Here is a 25,774-nt window from a genome sequence, read left to right as displayed (position 1 = left end):
ATTTATCATAACATTACCAGTCGAACATTTCTTCCAGTTCTTGAAAATTGGACTAATAAAATTTTGGCTCGTGATACGTAATGGTCCACAATGCAGGGGGATCATTATGGTCCAGATACCATAAATATTTTGGCTATTTGTGTGTTAGTGTCAAATACAACCAAATGCCTCATCATTGGCTTTGAAGGGCAACACCCAGAGGCTATAACCTCCACAAATTCTTTAGGACATCAACTATCAATTCAACAATTCAAGTACTTCTCTTCAATATTTGCAAATGCTTAAATTCAATGCTTGAAGAATTAAAATACGAATTCGAGGACTATTCAGGTGAAAAACTAGTTTTCACTCATAAATTTGAGGGTGCAAGAGGGGCAGGATAGGAAGACATCTGCCAAGCAAAAGCTTTATCTCTGCTGGAAAATCATATTTTGTTCTTTTTTCTTTCAAGTTCCATAATGAAACCTCTCCAAAAGATTCAGAAGGCAATAAAAATCTGATAATACTAGAAAATTCATGATCCTTTTACTGTTTTAATATCCCCAAATTTCCTCCTTTGTGTAGTCCTATGATCGATCATAAAGAGGAACAAGACAGTTCTCACATACTAGCTTCTTCTGGATCAGTCTCAACGGGCACTGAAGGCATTTTGTTGCCACCTCTCAACCCTGAAGATACTTTGTCAATGGCGCTGTTCAGCTGATCTAGTTTATTGTTCAAAGTCTGCCTAGTTTTCTGCATACAACAAGTGATAGAACAAAATTTATAAGCCTACCAGCCAATATAGGAAAAGTGTTATTCGGATACAGAACTGTAAAGCAAAAGAATATCATTATCACCTCTAAACCTTCATCATAATAGTACATTGGTCGCTTGGCTCTCCGGAAACCATCTTCATCTTCATTGAGCAATGACCTCCGTATCTAATAACAGAAGGCCAGTGAAAAGATAACAGAAAACTGTGTTAGCAAAAGGAAGGGTTATGACTTATGAGAGATAACAAGCATCACACATATTTATTAGTTATTGGGGAGAGGTCATTAGACAGGACATGACGCATTTACGGCTTAACGAGGACATGACCCTGGATAGGAGGGTGTGGAGGACACATATTAGGGTAGAAGGCTAGTACATAGTTGTTTTATTCTTCCTTACTCGTAGGCGTATTAACGCACTATGATTTCCTGTACTCTGACGTATGTTATTTATGTTATTTATGTTATTATCTAATAATGAGGTAAGACTGCGTACAACAGACCCTTGTGGTCGGGCCCTTCCCCGGACCCTGCGCATAGCGGGAGCTTAAGTGCACCGGGCTGCCCTTTATGTTATTATCTAATAATAATATCTACTGTTTTTTGTGTTTTGATTATACTACTGTTTGGACCGTTTTCGTCATCTACTGATTTACTCTAATATTCCTGTCTGACCTTTTTCTATGTTTTTATTGAGCCGAGGGTCTTTCGGAAACAGCCGTCCTACATTGGTAGGAGTCAGGTCTGCGTACACTCCACCCTCCCCAGACCCTACGATGTGGGATTTCACTGGGTTGTTGTTGTTGTTGTTGTTGTATACTCCATTCAGAAAACTCACACTTTCATAGGAGCCCCTTACAAGAGGTAATTCCAAATAAATTGTTTAGTAAAGTTGAAAATTAGCTTTCCAAAGAGGATAAATGCACATTTTTAACACATGTTAGCATTGATGCGCAGTAAATATGTAGGATATTTACACCAAAGAATCACACATGCACTACATAACTTGCTGATTTTCTTATTCAACAAATCCAATGTGCATTGAGAGATGATACTCGGAAACTCAATGCTCGCCAACCATTGCTAAGTAATCTTTCTTTTTAGTCATACCCTAATAAATTTGAATGTTCTAGCCATCTCAATTCAGAAATGACATCAAAATGATGATGAAAGAACTCAACCCAGTGTTTCAAAATGGAGACATTAGTTTATCCTCCTCTAATCCCTGCACTGCCAACTCAGTTTTGAAGAGATGAACCTACCAATCTTTAATTTGTTTAAAAACTGCTAACTAGGAAACAATTCACTTAACTAACAAATTGGAGTTTTGCAGATTTCACATGCTACTTTCATAAGAGAAAAGTTCCATGCAGCAATCTCCAACGTTGTTGACAAAAACACATATCTATGAATTATGATTGCTCATATTATATAAGAAGCATATAGATAATCACACATATAAAGCATAAACTAAAGTCCAACAAGAAATAGAGAGGACTTCTAACCCCCCCCCCCCCTCTCGCGCATACACAAAAAAAAGGGAATAGAGAGTACCGTTGGAGCAAACCATGAATATTAAACTCCAGACAATACTCCACTAGGACCCACATTAGGGTAGAAGGCTAGTACAGTCTCGTTATTCTTACTTATTAGTAGGCGCATTAGCGCACTATAATTTCTTGTGCTCTGATTTCTGTTATTATCTATCACTTTCTGTACTTTGATTATTCTATTTTATTTCTGCCGCTCTCGTTATTTGCTCTCCCATATATGCCTTATCTAACCTTTTTCTATGCTTTTATGCTTTTATGTTTTTATTGAGCCGAGGGTCTTTCGGAAACAGCCGTCCTACCTTGGTAGGAGTAAGGTCTGCGTACACTTTACCCTCCCCAAACATCACGTTGTAGGATTTCACTGGGTTGTTGTTGTTGTTGTTGTTGTTGTAGACAATACTTCACTAACTAAAAAACCTGAAGCACTACATAAGATTCTAGCTTTATTACTATATTGAAAAAACTAACATGTACAGGATTTGTTAACAAGAGATGATAGACCAAGATGATATTACATCATATGCATCATATGCACCCTGACGCTTAATATTTGTTGAAAGATCAGTAACCATAACCTGCTCAAAACAATAGCTGCTGCATGCTTCATTATGAAAAAAAACACAGGAATCATCTTAGTATGGGCACACACATACTCAGCAGGAATTCTTTGACCCAGAGAGTAAGAAACAAGTAGGCAACAATGTTTACCATACCTAACAATCACATCAGTGTTGTGGAATCAGAAATCAAGTTGATACCTGTGGAGCAAAAATATAGCCAAGTGTCCCAAAGATTGCACCTCCCAAAAGGAAACCAGCAACAAAATCACCACCACTGCCACCTCCATCTCTTTGATCACTGCATTCAACAGGCAAAATTGAACATACCAGTTGAGCATACATGGACAGATCAGTGAAAACAACTTCAGAAATTGAAATCCTTTCATATGATTGGACAACTAACTAAAAGGCATGGAGGAAAATGACTCAGCAATATCATATGCTGAAAGGAGCCGTGTTTATTATTGCCAATTTAAACAGGAAGTGTACCCTCACTTACCAAGTTAGACATGAAATATCATATTAATTTCACATCTGGGATCATAAAACCTTCACAAGTTAATAGGCTACAGATAAATTCAGAATAACTATAAATAAATTAAGGAATAGGGATGAAACAACTTCCTCTACTTCAACTAAATATAAGTAGAAACTTGATACTTATCCAAAACGAAAAAAAGAAGTGAGAAGTAAGCTTCTAAATGTAACATTTGTCGTAATATATCATCTTTAGATATAAGAAGTAAAGCCCCAGCAACAAGAGTGACGTCCTTGGTGTCTCCTCAATTTCTAAAGCCGAAATTACCTTCAAGCTTTCCTCACTAACAAAACGTCACGGGGCATAAAATTGGAGAATCCTACTCAAAAGACGATTTGAAGTTCAGCCACCAACAGAAGTTTCACAATCATCAGTTTCTTCCTTTTACACTCACTCTATCTCACATTGCACTTTCAAGAGCTCTTATTTCTCCCAACGCATCTGTCATCATCCTCTACCATCTCCAGATAATTGAATCATAATTAGATTGAAGGACAAGAAATCTACTTGGAATTGATATCTCCATGCAAAATCAAAAGCCAAAGAACTTCAATCAAACAAGTTTAGAATTTTTTTTTAAAATAACGATTAATGATGGAGTCGGAGCCAATTTGTGTGCACCTCGACTATTTCACTGGATACCACCTACCTTCCACCCGCATAGGAACCATGTAACTTTAAGCACCAAAACTTAGGCTGGTAAGAAAATCTCACCTAGTGTTTTTTTGTCTCGGATTTGAATTGACTTCATTGACCACTAGACCAACCCTTGGAAAGTTTAGAATATTGATTTCACAAAGTCTTCCATCCCATTCTGTGGATCTTGTGTTACTTCAACCAATGGTTGTATGTAAGTTTTTAGTTACACCATCATCTGTGATTTGCTTCCCTAAATTGTTTCTTTTTCTTTCATTATAGTTTTAGACCAACGTCTTTCATCATTTCCTTCAATTGACCTCACAATTGGCGTTTCTAGCAAATTTTTATCATCATGATATCATATATGATGCAAATGAACCTACTGTTCCCATTTTGTTGGTTAGAATAAAATGAGAACGCGAGGAAAAAGCTTCCATTGGAGAAAATGACGGACACTTCCAGTGGCCCAACGATTTTGAGGACATGACTCTGCTGGACAGCATATATTAAAAATCACAACCAATTATTGTTGGAAACTTATGCATTTAAAAAGTAACAAGCTCGGCATCCTTCCATTATGAACCAAAATGCTAGCTTAAACAAGCTCCATGAAGTTATTGGAGTGATACCAAAGTTGAAAAAGAGTTCCATTTTCTCTCTAATGCAAAACAACAACAACAACAACCATGATGACGATAATTAATCCTGTTAAAAAAACAATTTAAAAAGTGCAAATAAGACACTTGTGCAGATGTGTAAAATCCGCACTAAAAGTACTTCTCAATGATATTTGTGGTTGATTAAGTGATTCATAAACTGAAAGTTTCTTTTGGTTCCACAGAGATGTGTTACAGATCTAGAAAGATGGGTTAGCCAAAGCATTTTACTTCAGATGCTTGAAACAATGCATGGATCAGACTATGGTGCCAGAAAAAAAGTGGTCTCTGTACGAACCGTCCAATTTTTCAACAAACTGAGAGAAACAGATAACAAATTTTGGTTTTCCGAGGAAAGATTTCAAATTGTAGTGCAGTGAACATTAATGGAACATCATCATTTCACTCTCCAGCTGAAAAGGATCTGGTTTGTCCATTGGACCTCTGCAATTAATTCATCACTTGGTACTCTAATATAACTAAGCAGACAAAGAAAGACCCTAACTCCATACGGCTTCTTAAGGTGACAGGGAGGCCAACACAGAGAGGCTTATCCACATTATGTGCTTGAAAGGATCTTTTTTCCATTAACCATTTGAAGCACAAAAGGCAACCAATGATTCAAGAATCTGAGACAATGCTAAATTGGCAAATCTTTTAACGCAGACCACCGACCACCTAAGACCTATATATTCTCAGAAAAGGGCACCTACTGCTTTCTATCGAGATGGTTCATCAAGGCAGATATAAGAGGGGAACATTTAATCAGATATTCACAAACACAAACGGGTGTAAAGTGACCTCTGCAGAATGCAGTGAAGTGTTGGGAGAAAAAGAGAACTGCATCTTTCCAGTAAGGAATTGTTCTGATTTCCAACTAGGGAGAGCAGTCCATGGAGGCATCAAATGCTGATAATATAGATTATTCCTTTCGGAACAAGAACCTATGAGCATAAAAAGGAAAGGAGCTGATCTGTCTAGAATGTAAACCGTTTGGTACTTGCAAATATCCAAAGATCTTATCACGCCTGCTGACATGAACATTTAATAGTAAATAATGAAGAAGAATTACAGAGTGGCAGACATTAAATGCTCAAGTATCGTGGCTTTTCCGTAAGGAGGAACCAAAAGGACTGGTGAGAACAATAACCAAAAGTTGATTATAGTAGCAACAAATAGATAGCTGAGTAAAAAACGTGCAAGGTGGAGTTAACACCAGAAGTTTTAAGACAAATAAAGCTCTACCAATTATGCCAGATGGGAACAGAAAAAGGAGATTGTATTATATCAAACAAAAAGAGTTGCATCACACTTTGTCACTTTGCGAATATAAATATGTTGTTTAATTTCCTCTTACTCCCTAAATTGCCAAACATGTTAACCACAAATCAAACCAAAGGCACCAGATGCTGCCCAACATCTTTACGGAAATGAAAAATTAAAGAGGACATGGGAGAAGAAACTCTAACTTAAAACAGTTAAGAATAAATCTATATGCTTGTAACTCAGGGCACCAAAAGAATATGCAAAGTTATATAAATATCAGAAAGACCCCCCTTGAAAGGAACAAGACATCCATTACACTTCGTATTAAAAATTCATCCAGTTCTAGGGACTCCACCATACTCTTAACAAAAAATTAGAGGAAGAATTGAAGAAACATTGCTAGTCAGTCACTCCTCTTATTTATTACACTAGTAACAGCCATTAGCTATATTTGGGCTTATCAATCATGATCAAGCTAAAAACTAAGCACAAACCAGATTAACCGCAAATGGTCTCAATTCATTAAGATAATCATCAACAGATTTGTTTCTTAATAAGTAGTGAGTAGGATATAAGCATACAAAAATGGAATACCTGTAGTTTGCACGAATAGATAACTTGGCAGCTTTAGTTCCTTGAGAGTTTGATTTCCTCTGAATAGCCACCATAGGTGTCTTGACAAACGAGGAGGACTTTGCAGACCAAGGTTCGCATGCTTTGACATGTGTTGCACCTAATTTAGAAGGGGAGAAAAGGGAAGCATCTCAAATGGAAACTCCTAATATCAGGCAAAAAAAAGTAAACAACATCCCTAGTTCACAGAGATTTGTTGCCACATTAATATACTGTCACTTCACCAATCAATACAACCAGAGGTTCTTGGCATTCTCCTCAATCACACAGTACAACCAGAAAAGGATATCCAAAAGAATATCATTTTTTAAATTCTTTTCCCAGTAAAGTAAGTACATGATGAACCAATTCAGGGGACTCCAAAAATGCAAATCAAAACTACAACCCCAGGGCACGATACCAAAAGAACATATCTTGGAAGGATGAGAATCACTATATTCTCATGACAAACAATATGCAGCCATCAGGCATCTCTATATGTCATAAACAAAAACCCTATATTTACCATTCTGAACCTTGAAGGCTATACTTAAAAGTCAGATTAGCTCTAATTAAACTTTTAAAACTCCAAAAACGAGACCAAGAGACAGAGAAAGTTAGAAATAATCACACAGGGGAAGTCACTGGTCAGATGCAGTATTTCTAATGCACTGCACAATAAACACCTCAAGTATTTTTCAGTACTGTGAATGAATTTAAGGGTCGCAGTGAACTCCACCAAGCAAGTTACATGAAGGCTCTAGAGCTAATCGAATTGCAAGAATCAGAAATAACGTAAAAAAACAACATATATAGATGAGCACAACTTTAAAGGTGTGGCTTATTGGTCTTGAGCACAGTAAGATCTCAGGTTCAAATCCCAGCAAAGGCAAAATACTAGGTGATTTTTTTGCATTTGTTCTAGCCGTGGAAAGAGTCACTTAGTAGCTATTGCTAATGGAAGATGACAGGTATCATGTATAATTAGTTGAGGAGCTGGCCCAAACAATACGGTTATCAAAAACAAAAGAAATCAATCTCACCAACACCAATATCAATGTTCCTATAAATCCTACCCAACTATTGGCAGTTCATAATCACAGCGAAGATCCATACAACAAAAGAAGATAACGTAAATAAATGAAACGTTAATAATTTCGAGATTCACTCATTGGATTTTTGTTTCGAGCAACTATAACGCATTTACGAAATTTTATCCGAAAATAACCAGAAAAAAAAGTATTATCATTTCCCGGAATTATCTTATCAATAGAAAAATAGTCGCCGGCGATGGTACCTGAAAAAGAAAAGGGGGTAGCGCCGGTCGCCATGATAGGAAGAAAGAGAGAAGAGGCTTAGCAGTAGATACAAAAGAGTGAAAAAATTGAGGCTTTTGTGTTTTCTACTTCTATTTAGATTTTAGAGGGATAGTAATTCAACGACAAATATGTTTTAAATAAAATAGAAAACTGCTTTTTCAATTTTTGAATAATATGATGCAAAGCAAACCATATAAGCCATTTTCAACGGAGCAGATAAAAATTTAAGGAATTGTGTCCATTAGAAATAAATAAAATAATAATAAGAAGAAGGAACAAGAATAGAGGAATTTGGGTATTTTTTTTTCATTTTTAAATATTTAATCCCTAAACTAATCCATTTTTTCTTTTTCATTTTTTTCCCTTCAATCTGGTTCTAACTTTTGTTATTCTTGCAAAACTACTAATATCCTAATTTTTCTTAATACGCCAAATATGAGAAATTGTTTTTTAGGAAAAAGAAAAAAGTGAACAATTGAAATATTCACAGTATGGTGATAAAACTGAAGCTAGAAGAGAGCTGGCTAGTGTTGTTGTATGTGTAATTGTACAACTTCCTCACTATGATAATTCTCATCTCATTAAAATGAGTTTTTTTCACTATAATTAGAGTCATAAAATTATTTTTTATCATAAAGTAAATGAAGTGTAAATTTCTTTCACTAAGATCGAAGTTGTATTTAAATTTAGTTATTGCCGAATTGTTTTTGAACGTTCTCAATACTTCTCTCTAAATTCATCAGATGTTTTAACTCTTAAGAAACCACATTAGTGGCCAAAGTAGTTATTATTATTACTGATTAACATCAGTCGACTTGATTATCATTTTTTAAACAGTACATATTACCATTTTCAATTGAAATTCTCATCATAATGGCTTTCCACAATCCAGAAATGCGTTTATTCATAAAAAGGAAAAGAGAGATCACTGATGGATCACTCATATTTAAAAGGAGAAAAAACTGACGCATAAATGTTAATTTTTCTATGGTACCAGAGCCAATAACGGCTAATATTCTCTTTATATATACAAAAGGGCCGTCACTCTGCACTTGCAAGCTAAAAAAGAAATTGACTGCAAACCCCTAACAAAATTATAACCCTGTATCCTTATGAACATGCTGTAAACCTACCGCGTCCATGTGAATAAACTATAATGTACACCATTATTGGCAAGCTCGCCCTACTTGTTGCCGAGTCCCCCAAAGAAGAGGAGAGATGTATTAGCGCGTCTTGTTTCAGGTATTGCCTGCTCAGTCTGTGAAACAGAACCTTTCTGTTGTTCTTTTTCTGGGAAAGGAAAGGAAAGAGAAAGGGAGAGAGAAGCAGAGACATCCTCCACCTCCTCCGCTCCAACTGCTTCCTTAGCTGAAAAATGGTCCTGACTGACTGACTTGTCTACTTTCCCAACTAAAAAGGGTGGAATTCCCGGAGTCGGCGGATGTGTCTCACCACCCTGGTCCTGAATAATTTTCTTGTCTAATTTCCCAACTAAAAAGGGTGGGATTCCTGGAGTCGGCAGATGTGTCTCACCACCCTGGTCCTGAATGATTTTCTTGTCTACTTTCCCAACTAAAAAGGGTGGGATGCCCTGAGTCAGCGATTGTGTCTCACCACCTTGGAGCTGGATGATTTTCTTGTCTACTTTCCCAACTAAAAAGGGTGGGATTCCCTGAGTCTGTGAATTTGACTCACCACCTAAAGCTAGCTCAAGATTCGGGACTCTATCTCTAAGCCGATCATTGTCTGGATGACGCATTTGCCAAGGTGTCGAGCTAGCCCTACCAGGATTTGGATCAACAGGGAAGAAATATCTTTCAGCACTCCCTGAGCACTCCCGGACAGGTGCTTTACTCAGAGCTTCATCATACCCAGTATCCGGAAGATAGGGTCCATAAGAGGAACCATGCATCCGTGACAAAAGATCATCGCTGGAACAACTAGTTTGCTCGCTATTACCATAAGATCCACCAATACTAGTCTTCAATTTTTTGTCGTGGTGCGCCTCTTCAACTAGAAGGTCATTATCATTATAAATTCGAGTGGCCTGATTAACTCCAGAGTCAGCAGATTGCATCACAGTCTCCACTGAACGTGGACGTTTCAGGTGGTTCAGCACATCACTATTGAGCACCTTCCGTGTTGGTTCTGTAGCTGCACTTCCACTCGTTTCAGATGCCTCTTCATCCTTATACTCATCTTCCAGATTTATCTCAAAGTTCCTACCATTTGTGCTACAGAAGCCTTTCTCCATGCTGCCAACAGAAGTTTTCTCCTGCATATGACCTGCAGCTTCATCAACAGAGCGGGATGGCTTCTGTTTATCAAATAAAGAACCACATTCCACTGGTACTGGTTCACTTGTACTAAGAGGCACAGAACTACTTTGAACTTCCACTTTGCATTCACGTCCAGCATTTCCAACCTAAAAGAGTGTTAATGATGTGCATTAGGTACATGCTTCAGCAATGTAAATGAACTAGTGTATAAGCAAAAGAAAGCAATGGAAAATATCCTGAAGACAATCATGCATTAGGTACACACCCATATAACTGCAGCATGAAGGATAAATTAAACATGATTTTGATAACTAGAAATTTGAACTGACACACTCACTACAAAGAAGAAACAGAAGAAACATTTGTGAATAACAAGTTTAACCTACTACCATATTCACTACAAAGCAGCAGGTTGACCATTTGCAATAGATAAATACGCTATGAAAAGATCTAAGAGAATCAGGACAAATGCAGTCTGAAACAATAGCCAATTACCTTTCCAACTCATAGCATTTGACGTGAGCAACAAATGAGTCATATGGACTTAATATCACATATCACAATTACAATATATCCTAAGTGTAAACAAATAGAAGTCCGAGATTTTCTCCTCATGATGAAAGACATGAACGAAATAAAAGATTGAGGACCACTGGATTGCCCAAAGCTAATTACAGAGTCTTGGGACGTAATGAGAATGTCTCATTATAAAATGTTGTGATCCATCAAAGGATCAGCATGGTTAGTCTTGATATCAAGTCAAATCACTCAAGTGCTTTGGATGATCCTTGCACCACGCAAAAGAGGGGAATGATACACCAGAAATGGCAAACCTAAAATAAAAAGATAAAAACTCTGAAATCATGCCATATGACACCATTCATCACTTAAAGCAACAATGCCAGAACTGGCCGAATTTGGACTTTAAGTTTATATCTGACATGTTCAATACAGACTAAAGAACTCAAAGTTGACTTGGATCTGTTTATAGGTCACCAGTTCAAACACAAAGAACCCGGATTTGTAAGATCTAAACAACTAATATCATTATAAGTACTGAAATAGCAATAGTCAGTAAAGCAACCGAGCAGACAACATATTAAAGTCACAAAAGGATCTCAAGCAGCATCGGACTTGCACTGTCTGTGTGTGTTTCTACTTTTTCCCTTTTTTGAGTGAAAGAGGCACTCTAGTGGCTAATGCAATGCGTATATGAATATATGAGTTTCAGATTCAAAAACACTCTTTCCAAATCTTGATTGAAGTAGCAAATTTGAAGCTCTCTATGCAAATATGATGAAGTTAAACAGCACCTGGAAAATACCAAACTGCCTCCTCTCTGGGGCAAAATTCATGTGGCTGGCCGGTACAAAAGACATGGACCTAGGCTGCAGATGCTCCGCATTTGTGTCTGCTGAGTCACCTTTGCATACTTGGGACGCTTTTGAATCAACATTTCCATTAACTAATGGACAGCCAGACTGCTTTGAAGCAGTTACCTCACCATCCATGTAAACATTACCACTTGATACATTGTCTACAGGCCCGAGGCAACGTGTATTCTCTGGAAAAGGCATGACTAATTTTGGAATATCTTGGTGTACAAGAGATGGTTTTCCAGTTGTTTCCTGCACCTTCTTTACTCTAAAGACACCCCATAGGAAGAACATCATATTCCACCCTGCATAAACAGCAAGATCAGAACAAGCAAAAAACAAGGACAAAGTTTCTCCATCCCATTTTGCATCAAGTATCTTCCAGAGCATAAGTTTGCATTAGTGCATGTCTTCATGTCAACACCCTACATAACATTCACCACTACATGCGAACGAGAACCGAAAGGCATCAACTAGTATACTCCCAATTGCAAAGAAACAAGTAAAGAGTAGCTAATGTACTAAGCAGACATGCAGTATCTACTTAAAGAATAGTGGGAAGGGAATTAAGCAGGAAATATATGATAAAAGTTACAGACAACAATGAGTTCTTTCATTTGGTGTCAGAGTTAAGGATCAGAAACTTCACAAAACCTTGATCCATCCATATCGAGTAACATCTTATGCCAAAGCAAGGTAATATAATGTGAACCAAGTTTGTCGCAGTCTGTAGAGCCTCATGCTTGACATATAATTACATAATATACCTTGATAATGCTTAAAAATGTCAAACCACAACATATACCAAGTTCAAGTAATTATCTCACTATATGTGTCATCCTTACGTTGAGATTTTTCAGGAAGTCGGTTAGATGGGAATATCAGAAGTTCGACACCTTGAAGATTCGCTTTGAGAGCCGTGTCATTCCTAATCATATCCTCCAGCAAAATTTTGTAGCACCTCTCATAGCTGAGACATTATATAATACCATCAATATCAGATGAAAAAATAAATAATACTGGCTGGAAACCCAATTTACTGATGAAAGCAAGAAAATTTAAATGGGAACAATTACCTTCCAATATCTTTAGCAAAAAAGAAAAGTCCGATATTGTCTTCTTTAACACCATACTCCTGAAATTGTATTGGCCAAGTGCTCAATCGTGATACCTCATTAAAGAGGACCTTCTGAGGAAATTTGTTTACTGCATCAAGAACGTTGGGTGATGCACAACTTGATAAATGAGCCTGAATTCCATCACATAGGTCAAGAGTTCTTTCACTCTTCTGAACCTCAAAAGAACCCCTAAACAAAAAGTAAGCATAAATAACTGCTTCTGAAATGCACTAAAATCTCACTACTACAACCTATCAAAACTCACAAGGGGAAAAATCTTTAGAAAAAATAATAATAAGATAAAGTTGGCCATCATACTGCCATATATATTCATGCTCTGGAATTGCTGTCCTCGAAAGTATTGACATTTCCGCTTGAGAATATCTACGTAAATCAACAAGTGAAGACTTTCCATCAGACAGAAGAATAGGCACCGGATTCCCTGCTCCGGTAAGGGCTTCAGCAGGAAGCACCGACAGCTGCGTCAAGCTACCGATTTCCTGTTTATGAGAGCCAGTCAAAGAATTCGATGACCCCCCATAGCCATCCTCATTGGAAGACAAAATTTTTCTGCTACTTGAACCAGATAGTAGATCCTGAGCCGTTGTTTCAGAGTTTGTGTTTGACACAGCTAAATCATCAGATTGATCAACAACCCTATTCTTCCAGCATATTCCAGGCTTCCTTAGCATAGCAGCCTCAATTGCAGCTTTAAGATTGCTGGTGCCATTTGGGGACTCTCTAGAATTTCTTACAGCAGAAACATCAGAAGCAGATAATTCAGACCCGTCAACAGTGCAACTATCTGTCAAGTGACCGCTTCCTTTACACTTCTGGCAGAAGTGTGACTTAGTACCAGTTCCAGTGTGTTTTAAGCGTCTCCCAGAATTCTCCTTTATTCTCTCACCAACATTTTTTGATTCATTCGGCTGGGACAGCCCATCCGACAGACCTTCACCAGTTTTAGATGTTGGTCTCTCAGCAATATAAGAGTTTGGCGAAGAATCATCTCTTGCGCTACTTTGGTCAAGTCTCTGATCAGAGCTAATAATTTTATTGGCAGCAGGAGCTCCTGAAGAGATGGATGTGTGTGATGTCTGCTTCTTAGCTTCATCTGATTCACATAGACAGAAAATGCATCATGAAATGAATATGTAAAAGGCTTTAACCCCCACCCCCTCCCTACAAAGAATATGAGGAAAAATAATGAGAGACAGAAGGCACATCAACTTAAAGCCACTCTACCTGAATGAACAGATATATCCTGAGTCCTACGAGCAACAGCACCAGAAGATTTCAACAATGACACAGGTTTGCTGTCTAGCTGACCAGTCCTCGAATCACGGATATTACTTGAGGAAGAAAGAGGCGAAAGGTCACCTCGAAATGCTGATCTTTGATCAGTTCTAGAAGGAACAGAAGTACCGGGAGAACGCTCTGATCTAAAAGAATTCTTCCTTTCAAATTGATTTCGTTCTTTTGTCTGCATTTGTCCTTTGTCCTGAGCAGGGGAAAACTTAGTGGATAGCATCTTAACTTTTGATTCAGAGACATTGTTGCGGCTTGAGCTTATCGATCTAAATGACATTGATTTGCTCATTGATCGAGTAGAACTCTCTTTCGCATCAAGCCCAATGGACTCTCTGACCAATTTCTGCTTCGGCAGGAAACCTTCATCTACAAGTCGCACTTTTCGTTTTGCAGCCAGGGAACTGAAAGAATTAGACTTTGAAAAGGTACCTGCAGATACAAAAAGAATCCAGCTTAATTGGTTATGGCATACTATGTGACATACCAAGCAGCGAAAAGATAAGAGAATTTCTTATCAAGTGGAGAAGGTAAGATCCAAGCCAATTTTGATAAAATTACCTCTAGAAGTTTGTAGTCGTGACCCCCAAGCTGGAGTATCATGAACAGAAAGACCTCCAGAAGAAATCTGATTTGCAGATTTCAACTTCCCCTTATCTGAGTTTTTAAATGAACTTTCACGAGAAAGTGCAGGAAGTTTGTTGGGACTTATTGTTTTTGGTGATGCCGGAACTGGTTCAAGAGCCTGTTTATTTGCTGCAGAAGAAACTTCGGTATCATCCATGCGCCTCTTGCCAGAAGTTCTAGCGTCAGAAGCTATGTCACCGTCAAAATCAGGAGGCTTTGATTCCGTTTTTATGGTAAGGCCTTTATTGCCAACAGCAATTTGACCAGTAGGATAACTTTTTCCATTTCCATCAAACTTCACAGATTTATCTTCTTTCCGATTTTCCATTTCCTCATCAAATTTGCATTCCTCGCACATCCAATCCCCCTCTGGAACTTTTTGTAACATTTCTCGCATGCAATAACTAGGATAAAACAACAGAATATCCACATCAACCACAAGACAAGGAACAAAATGACCATGTCGAGATAAAATGAATTAGAGCTTACGTATGTTCTGCACCATCTGTACATTTACAACATATGGCAAGTAAATCCTCCCGACCAGCATCTCCACATATATCACAAACTTTCACCTGTAATTGGAAAAGATATTACACAGTCAATTTCAAAGGGGAAAAAAGGTGTGTGGTACGATACAAACTTGCAAACTAGGAAGAGGAAACAACTACAAAATCCACATAATAAAGCAGCATGATTTCCTAATCTAAGCTACACACAGTTCTCCAAGAAACACAAGACATGTCAAATGCATCACTTGTATGCACAAGAAAGCGAGAATGTGTGCCTCAATTAAAAATGCAAACAACACTCACATGCATAGCACTAATTCATACATTGCAATCTGTAATATTATCGACAAAACATTTCCTGCTAAAAGAATTTCCAATGACACCTTTATTTATCACGCCTTTTTAAACCAAAAAGAATATGCACGACTAATCTAAAGAAATTAAGAGACAAATCAGTAATTCTTGCAGATTAGGAGTCGCTTGTTTTTTAGTGTTCATACGGAAGCTGGTCGATTTTACCATACATTTGAAGTGCATCTATTCATTAGTTTTCTGCACAACAGTTTTTTCTTTGTAATGGTCTAATAACCTCTACCAGATATCCAGTGAGTGAGGTACCAACATCCCCAGCAAAGAACCATAGAATTTGATATTGGCATTTAGCTCTACTGTGCAAAAATACCATTTTCTGTAAACAAGTTAGAACTGCCTAATCCCCATACTAGGAATGATGCCCCTTATAAGTCATGCTTTAGACATTCAATAGTCCTCAGACTTGACAGGCAAAACATGTCCAACCAGCTAAATATAAGTTATGGGCTTAATGATTTGTGGATGTAACTAATAATGGGAAGAATGTATGCAAATCCGTTCACATGTCTACAAGTTCAGTTGGCTTCTTCAGTGTCTGAAGACATGAAAACATAAGATTTCTCAGATTTCCTTTTCCAGGTGATAATCATTCACAGTCTTCTAAGTCAGGTTGTAGTAACCTGACTATCAGTTTCATATCATGGTGGTCGTGCCCGGGGATTGATCTATTGGGATGAGACAAATGACAAACTTAGAGGATAAAACAAACAAAAAGAAAGAAAATGAGTATTCCTAGAGCAAACAGCAAAAGCACTCTTACTTACATCTTGCTCCTCAATGTCAGAATCCTCGCTCTCATCCATTTGATGTGATTGTAAGGCATCCTTTGTATCAGAGGAAACAGGTGATCCAACATTCTTTTGGTCATCCTTCTCGGGACAAGTATCAGCAGGTAGATCACCAGAAGCTTCAGATGCCACATCATTCTTTAATGATAAATGGTTATTTTCCAAATAGTCTCTTGTACTATGTGCATTTCTTGAAGAGGTCGCCTCAGTAGGTGTCTTATTATTTTCTTCCCCACTACTTTCATTCTGCCTACTATGGTCAACTGGACTACCATCATCAGCCTCATTTTTCACGTGTACACATCCAGCAGAAGTTTGATTATTTGTAGTCTTCCCACTAGAAGTAGAAGAACACTGAAGACTTGATTTGTCTTCACTCGTCTTAGTGAAGCTGGATAATTTATTAACTTCATCGTCTCTAATGATACATGACATGTTGTCATCAAGGCCTTCAAAAGATTTGGGATCCTTTAACTTCGCAAGCACTGCACCATCTGAAGTAGCCGATGAAACATCAAAAGTGCTTGCATTTGCTTTAACTTCAGCATTTGCAGAGAAAGATAAGCTACTTGAACTAGTGCGGATTGCACTGTTTATTTCATTATTCTGCCTAATTTCACATTTCCTAGTTTTATTAGGAGACGAAATGTCATTGGCAGAGAAACTTGAACTATTTATCATACCGGTTTCCCCAGATAATTCATCAATTTTTGACTCCATGAGATTTTGACTAGTAAGAAAACAAGAAGAGCAAGGAGTGGAGCACACGTTACACGTCCCAGAGACTAGTCTTCCGCCAACACTCTGATACTGAGGACACGGAATGGATTCCTTATTGACTTCAGTTGACACCTGAACACAATAAAACATTCGAAAAAAAGAGTTTTGGTTAAGGACAAGAATCAATAATAGGGCAACCTACAGGATATAAAGAATGTAAATAGTATGTTGGACTTTATTGATTCTTTGCAAGTTTAGGACTTCCACAGCAGGATTTCTTCTTTTTGTTATTGTACAGAATGATTCCTGTCACACCTTAGCACCTACTTGGTGCTAGGCTGCTCCTTTTCTCAGTAGACACTCTACTTACATTCTCAAAAAATAAAAAAAAGGCAACTATGACGATGGCAAAAAGCTGAGTCAACCATATTATGAAAGTACCTGTTAACAATTCCTAACATCTCAGAATCTTAGTGGTGTTTAGAACGAAAAAAAACTCTGAATACAGCAGATTAACGAATAAGACAGTCCTTCACGATTTCTTGTTCTTCTTTTTTTATCAGTTGGATAGTCCTTCATATTTCTTATCAAAATAAAAATAGATAGCCTCATTTCAAAAACTTTTCTTTCCCAAAGAAGGACTAAGCCCTATGATTACCATTCTGTTCAGATATTGCCTATTCTAAAAATCTTGTAGATACTCTGTTAAAGGACAGGAAAAAGGCACTCCTTCCATTATAAAATAAAACCAAAAGCTAGAAAAACCAAACACAATCTACTTGCACCACAGCTAGTAAATATGGCAATGCTCTCTTGCTGTAAACAAGAAAATTTCCGGAAAGCCAACAAAGTACACCTAAACAATGTTTAGAGGATTCAGGCAAGTATTGGAAGTGGGTACAGAGGAAGTATCTACTTGTCAAAAGTATCCAACAAAAAAAGAAATATTGTCCACCCTTCTAAGAATAAAAAATTTAAAATCTTCAGCAGGGAAAGAATACACCATCAAAACAGGTTACCACTCCAGGATAAAAAGGAACTAAAACCCACAGTTCACATATATTTCCAAAACAAACTAATGGACAACAAATAGGAAAGTGAATACACATCACGTTAATGGAAGAGGATAATGAATCAGAAGAATGAGCACGCAGAATGTAATTACCCTGTAGTCTCACCGTATTCGTCTGGAAGTTACAGATAGGTTCAACAAACGGCCCTTGCATCCGATGGCTTCCTCTCAACAGAGGGGTAATCTATAATGTATTAAAGACACTATCAGTTGCAGCCAAACAACATCATCCAAAAATCTAGGAAAACAACAGTACAGTAAATAGATCGTGTAGCATTCCAAAGCATAAAAACTTCAATACCATAACTTGAACATCGCTAAGCAAAAGTATGCAGAAATAATAATTTTTTAAAAAAAAATCTATTTTTGATTAATCAGAAACCCTAACCTTCACAGAAGTTAAGAATCGTCTTCAAACAAGTATCAGGAACAAATCAACATTGAAATTTATCCACAAACGATGCCGTTCCATACTGATTCCGATTGAAATGAAACAACAAAAAAAAATCGAAACTTTTGATTGACGCACGATTCAAGAGGCAGTTTATAAAAAACTGAAGCAAAACCGCATCATTTGAAGCTATCTACTGATGAATTGATGAAAAACAAAAGGCCAAAGAAAAACCCTAATTGAATTTCAGAGATTACACAACAGAAAATGAACGTGCCTTCGGTTTGGAAAGAGTGAAAGTCACATTGTATAAGTCATTGAGAGTTCGTTCCTTATGCTTAGACATCGCCGACAAGGAGACGATGATCGATTATACATCCACTTTGTCCTTCTTTGACGATACCATTCGCTTAATTAACTCAACAATTCAACGCATGCAATTCAACAAAACCAGAATGAAAACCCCAAATTTCCAAAATGCTTATTATCTGTATACCCTCTCTCTCTTACCCCTCTCTATCTCTCTCTATAAGCAAACAAACTAATATATGTGGTATCAAATGTTAATTTTGATAATTCTAAAGGGTGATTTTGCAATTAAATGTTATATGTAAAAATTCAATAATCAACCAATTTAACTACGATGATGATTAAAATTTTGCTTGAGATCTGTAAATCAATGGCGGAGATTAGGGAGTAAACGAACGGTTATAACACGCACTACCTTCTCGCTTGGTTCCGCCCGTACAGGAAAAACACACACACACACTGTGGATTTGTTGAGTCTCGTTTATTTTTCCTCCTTTAACAGCACCGAGCACACCATGGACCACGCTATATATATATATTATGTTTTGTGTGTAGATTTAGTACTTTTTTTTTAATTTGGATTTGGTAGATTAGATTACATATTTATTGCCATGGAGCATGTGATAAAATATTATTGGTACCACATGTTCCTTTTTTCTTTTCCCTTTTTTTTTTCTTTTTTCGTATTGTTTTTTGTTTTAATTTGTTTGATTGATTTGATTTGGAATAAAGTTTAAAAAATAAAGAAGATTTTTGAATTTTGTAATTTTTAGTTAGATATATGTAAATGTTGTCCATAAAAAAAATGAACTTTTGATATGTAATTAAATGCTCTTCATAATATTTTAATATATATATATATACTTTATTATTAACTTGTTTGGATAAAATTTATGTAATTTGAACGTGGAGAATCGAAAAGTATCATAACATTACATCAGTTTGGATTGAAAATAGAAAATAAGAGAATAGAGGTAGTAGGTTCATCACATGAACTTTGAGAACAAAATTTGTATGCGCTCGATTTGCACAAAATAAATAAATAAATGTATGATAGATGTGTCTTTTTAAAGTCTTGTCACTTCTCTAACAATGTTACGTGATATGTATGTTTATGCTAATTTATAATTGTTATGTCTTGATTATTTTATTTGAAAACAATGGATATTTATTACAAAAACATATATAACAGTCTTAAAATTGACAATTAATGTGAAATGAGGTGATGCTATTTTTTTGTCGTGAGATTATGTAATACTACTCGAGATTGTTTTAAGGTTATCAGGTCGTAAAAAAAATAAAAAAACATGTGAATCTTGCTTATAAGATCATGTGATGTTGTCTTGTATGGAAATTTGAAACATTATTGATGTGATTTAATTTAGGTTTGTGATTAAATGCTTTTCATAAAATTGAAAGTGCGTTATTTTTTAAGATATATGTTTTACTACTAACTTGTTAACTAAATATATTGGATAAAGTTAACGTAATTTGAATATGAAAAATCAAAAAGTACCATATATATAACTTGAATCAGGAGAATAAAAAAATATCATATTAATTGAAACTGAAAAAAATAAAAAATGAGAGAATAAAATAAGGTTCATCAAATGAATCTTGAGAACAAAATTCGCATTTGCTTGAATTGTTGAAAATAAATATATGCACAATACATGTGTTTGTTTACAATTTCATCACTCTTCTAACATTGTTGTGTGATCTATATTTTTATTTTAATTTGTAATTCTTATGGCTTAATTGTTTTATTTGAAAACAATGAGTATTTATTACAAAAACATATATAAAAGACTTAAATGACTTTAAAAGTAGCTTTTAAGTCAAAAGTAAAAAGTCAAACTTAAATGATTTTTAAGTCAAAAAATAAAAAGTAAGAGAGACCTACTTTTGATTTTTAATTTATTTTAAGTCATTTAAAATTTATTTTAAATTATTTTTATATTTTTCAAACACTCCCAAAAGTCAAGAACTGACTTAAAAGTAGATTTGACCAACTTTAAGTCAATCAAAACGGGTTCTTAAAATTGATAGTTAATATGAAATGAGGTGATATTATTTTTTCTTGTCGTGAGATTCATGTAATACTACCAAAATTGTTCTAAGATTATTATATTGTTAATAAAAAAAGCATGTGAATCTTACTTATAAGATCATAAGATATTGGCATATATGGAAATTTGAAGGGTTGATGTATTTTAATTAGGTCTGTAATTAAATGTTCGTCATAAAATTTAAAGCGCGTTAATATTTTTAAGATATATATTTACTATTAACTTGTTTGGATAAAATTACGTAATTTAAATATGGAAAATCGAAAAGTAGCATATACATAATTTGAGTTTGGAGAATCAAAAAATATTACATTAATTGGGATTGAAAGTAGAAAATAAAAGAATAGAGGTAGGTTCATCACATGAACCTTGAGAACAAAATTTGTATGTGATGGATTTGCACAAAATAAATATATGCACGGCACATGTGTTTTTTTAAAGCCTTACAACTCCTCTAACAATGTTACGTGATATGTATACTTACGCTAATTTATAATTATTATGTCTTTGATTATTTTATTTGAAAACGATGAGTATTTATTACAGAAACATATATAACAGTCTTAAAATTGACAATTAATATTAAATGAGGTGGTACTATTTTTTTTTATAGTGAGATTATGTAATACTACTCAAAATTGTTTTGATGTTATCAATTTGCGAAAAAAGTAAAAGCATGTGAATCTTGCTTGTAAGATCATGTGATGTTGTCTTGCATGGAAATTTGAAACATTATTGATGTGATTTATTTAGGTTTGTGATTAAGTGTTTGTCATAAAATTTAAAGTGCGTTATTTTTTAAGATATATGTTTTACTACTAACTTGCTAACTAAATATATTGGACAAAGTTAACATAATATGTATATGAAAAATCAAAAAGTACCATACACATAACTTGAATTTGGAGAATCAAAAAATATCATATTAATTGAAATTGAAAAAAAATAGAAAATAAGAGAATAAAATAAGGTTCGTCACATGAACCTTGAGAACAAAATTCGTGCGCGCTTGATTTGTACAAAATAAATATATTCATGATACATGTGTCTGTTTACAATTTTATCACTTTTCTAACAACGTTATGTGATTTGTATTTTTATTGTCTTGAAATTCATATACTATCGAAATTGTTTCGAGGTTATCATATGTTAAAAAAAATAAAATGTGAATCTTACTTATAAGATCATAAGATATTGTCATATATGGAGATTTGAAGCATTGATTTAATTTAATTAGCTAAGTTTGTGATTAAATGCTCTTCCTAAAATTTAAAATGCGTTATTCTATAAGATTTATATTTGCTATAACTTGTTTGGATAAAATTCACGTAATTTGAATGTGAAGAATTGAAACGTACTGTACATAATTTGAATATAAAATTTTTAAAAAAATCACATCAATGGGGACTCAAACAAAAAAAAAGAGAGAGAAAGAATGGATGTTGATTTATCACATGAAACTTGATAACAAAATTTACGTGCGCTCAATTTGCACAAATTAAGTAAATATATGCACGATATATATGTCTTTTTAAAATTTATCACTCTAACAATCTTATGTGATACATATTTTTATTTTAATTTATAATTATTATGTCCTAATTGTTTTATTTAAAAATGATGAATATATATTACAGAAACATACATGTCAGTCTCAAAATTGATAATTAATGTAGAAAGAGGTGACATCATTTTTCTTGTCATGAGATTTATGTAATATCACTCAAAATTGTTTTGAGGTTATCATGTAATGAAAATAGAGAAGCATGTGAACCTAACTTGTAAGATCATATATGATGTTATCTTATATGAAAATTATATATTGTTAGTATGATTTAGTTTTGATCTTTCATCAAATAATCTTCATAAAATTCTAATTGTGTTATTATCTAAAAGTGTCACGATTTCGATCCGCTGTGACTGACACCCACACAAATTCTGTAGTGAGAGAACTATTTTTACAGCCCAAACTAACAACACTTGAGAGATATACACAATTTAAAGATTGTGGAAGCAGGTTTAATCAATAAGAATTACTGAGTTCCCATAAACTCAAAAAACAATCTAGTCAACAACTTAACATGCAGAAAACATCTAAGGAACTGAAAGTCATCATACCAAATATTCTAAAACTAAACAAGTCTATAAAAGGGAGTGCAACTCCCAACAGAAATCATTAACGAATAAACCAATTGTCTAAACATTTAAGTCTCGGAAGAAGGACTTGAATAGAAGAAAGAGAGTACCCGACAGCATGAAAGAATAGTTCACCCTGGACTCGAACACAGTCACTCTTCTAGGCGAGGTCTCTTCGCGGCCCGCTGAATATGCCATGTACTCAACAAAGACAAAGCAAGTGTAGTATCAGTACACAAAATCAACAGTGTACTAGTAGGATCATGCGGCTACTCAGTAAGCGGATTATGGACAAGTAAACTCAACATAATAAGCACACATACATATAGAATAACTTAACCATTTCACCTAAGTCAGTACTCAGCAAGATCACAGTGCATCCATCCCAATATCATGCAATTTCATATAAGGGTCCTCTCATGGAACCTACAAACACTTAACTTGTGTCGGAACGTGACACCCCGATCCCATGTTTGTGTCGGAACGTGATACCCGATCCAAATGTGTGTCGGGACGTGACACTCAATCCAAATATGTGTCGGGACGTGACACCCGATCCAAACATACAAGCAATCACAATTTCACAATCATAGTCAATATTATTTCACGATGTTGTGAATTGACAACTGCAGCATAATAATCATCTTGATTATGTTGTTGAATCATAACTTTGTCATTTATTCTTGTTTTCAACTTTCACGAGAACGAAATTTTTTAAGTTTTTATCTATTATAAATAAATTTTAAAAAGATTAAACGATGGCACATGAAGCAGATTTAAGTGTAATCTCAATGAGACTATCTCACAATAGCCTCCATTAATACGTTGGCACTGACTAATGATTTCACATACTGTATGTATAGACTCTTTTGAGAATGATTTGAAAGGAAAGAAAACGTATTGAATAAGCTTCTTTTCACAACATAACAACATCAAAGTAATATTAAATAGTATTACATAAATCTTACGGTAAAAAACAAAAAGACATCACCTCATTATATTTTAATAGCCAATTTTAAGATTGTAATATACATTTCATAACATATACTCTTTGTTTTCAAATAAAGCAATTAATACATAACAATTACAAACAAAAGTAAAAACACATAACACTTAATATTGTTAAAGTGATAAAACTTTCAAAAAAAAAAACACATTATGTAGTGCATATATTGAGCATGTATGACTTTTTTTCTTCGATCAATACAAGAAAAAAATTTCAAACTTGGATGTCAATTTCTTTTTTTAAGGTTCATGAGATGAATCACTCTCCGTTTTCTTTTTCAATCTCAATTAATGTAATATTTTTTTGATTTTTCGAATTCAAACTACAGGTGGTGTACTTTGATTCTCTACCTTCAAACTATATATGTGAAATTTTTGATTTTTCAAATTCAAAATATATGTTGTAATCATTAGTTAAAATAAACTATATCTTTGTAACGACCTGTCCCCGTCGTTATGGATAGGCCAACGGGGAAGAATTTTGGGCCAGAAAATTTCGGGTAGTAATTTCGAAAAAATTTAACCTAGGCCAGACTTGGACGAATTCTGAGTCAGGTGAGGTCTAGGGTAACCTTGTGAATGATGGGGGATCGAATCTCTAATTTGATTGGGTAAGCTGATAGCCAAGACGATACGGAGCATTTATGATTTCGCGGAATCGCATTTGGGCAAGTAAAACTCCCGGAATTGGATTTGGCGTGAATGGTATAATTTAATACGTCTTGAGGAGGGGTTGTGTTGTGAAATGGGGGTTTGGAACTCAAGTTACGAACTCTCTGTTTCCATGCAACCCGTCAGACCGGAGCCGCCAGAGCTGGATGGTCCCGCCAGAGCGGGACAGTGACATAAGATGGGAAAAACCCCAGAAATGATTTTATTCTGCAACTATTGTTCCTAAAACAACAGGAGGCGACCCTGGGCGATTTTCATCATTTTTCCACGGATTTCCACTCTTAAGATAATGACTCCACTCCCTAAATCCATCATTCGATTCTTAATACTCATAAACTAGGATGGATGATCATTGTGGGAGGTTTTTGGCCTATGGGTAAGGGTAGGGAATAGCCCTAGGGTGGGCTTAGGATCATGAGTTTTGTCTAGGAAGAGAATTATGTTATAATTCATGTGAATTAGGCCCTTGTATTGATCCTTTGTATATATGTGACTTTTTTAGAGCAAGAACAAGCGGAACGAACCTGGAAAGGGAAAGCTCCTGCACTTTAGAGTTATTGAAGCTCGAATTCGAGGTAGGTGATGGTTTTGTTTTCCTTATGTGTTTCATGTACTTGATAAATTGCTTCATGGTATACATATACAAATTAACAAAAAAAGGATTGTCTTTCCACTTGTTGCCCCCCTCCCTACACCCACGCCCACCACACACACACATATATATTTGATAATTGCAGTTATTTTTGTAATTCAATTTCTTCTCATATTTTGTTCATCCACTAATATTTGAGTGTTCGATTTTAAATTATTTATAAATTCAAAAAAAAATAACATAAATATTCAACGACATTGCTTATTTTTTTTGAAATAAATAACACAAATTTCACTACTTTGGGAGTTTTACCTTCTTTTTTGTGAGTTTGCAATATTGTCAGTTCTTTCATAAATTTGCATCTCGGATACATATATTTGATGCGTTTATATATATGTATCATGAATACATTCAAACTAGATACATATAATTAAGTGTATTTTAATAAGAAATGTAACTCAAAGCCATAAATTATGGAGAAAATCATGTTAAAGTATCCACCGTATCACGACTCCTAATTTTTTTATTAA

General features: G+C 35.2%; 2 protein-coding genes across 5 annotated transcripts; both read right to left on the bottom strand.

Annotated features, from left to right (window-relative positions):
• Positions 1-241: 241 nt before the first annotated feature.
• LOC129894277 (uncharacterized) lies at positions 242-8,030 on the bottom strand. The gene is made up of 5 exons (XM_055969889.1): positions 7,877-8,030; positions 6,562-6,700; positions 3,067-3,166; positions 840-923; positions 242-735 (listed from the first exon to the last, which is right to left on the bottom strand). The coding sequence occupies exons 1-5, from the start codon at positions 7,908-7,910 to the stop codon at positions 601-603; spliced, it is 492 nt and encodes a 163-aa protein (XP_055825864.1). The 5' UTR covers positions 7,911-8,030; the 3' UTR covers positions 242-600.
• Positions 8,031-8,861: 831 nt separating this feature from the next.
• LOC129896889 (uncharacterized) lies at positions 8,862-18,990 on the bottom strand. Of its 4 annotated transcripts, XM_055972873.1 has the most exons (12): positions 18,739-18,990; positions 18,177-18,254; positions 16,962-17,130; positions 16,255-16,772; positions 15,096-15,181; positions 14,541-15,010; positions 13,917-14,411; positions 12,990-13,785; positions 12,630-12,860; positions 12,399-12,523; positions 11,491-11,858; positions 8,862-10,323 (listed from the first exon to the last, which is right to left on the bottom strand). In XM_055972873.1, exons 1-12 carry the CDS (start codon positions 18,805-18,807, stop codon positions 9,082-9,084), a joined length of 4,647 nt encoding a protein of 1,548 aa, XP_055828848.1. In that variant the 5' UTR covers positions 18,808-18,990; the 3' UTR covers positions 8,862-9,081. The 4 variants fall into 4 exon arrangements, with proteins under 4 accessions (XP_055828848.1, XP_055828846.1, XP_055828847.1 ...); XM_055972871.1 differs by having other exon boundaries at positions 16,255-17,130; XM_055972872.1 differs by lacking the exon at positions 18,739-18,990 and adding an exon at positions 18,459-18,546 and having other exon boundaries at positions 16,255-17,130.
• Positions 18,991-25,774: the final 6,784 nt, after the last annotated feature.

This window comes from Solanum dulcamara, chromosome 7 (genome assembly GCF_947179165.1).
Source record: "Solanum dulcamara chromosome 7, daSolDulc1.2, whole genome shotgun sequence".
In the NCBI taxonomy this organism is placed as follows: Eukaryota; Viridiplantae; Streptophyta; class Magnoliopsida; order Solanales; family Solanaceae; genus Solanum; species Solanum dulcamara.
This window is presented reverse-complemented; position numbering and strand designations above follow the sequence as displayed.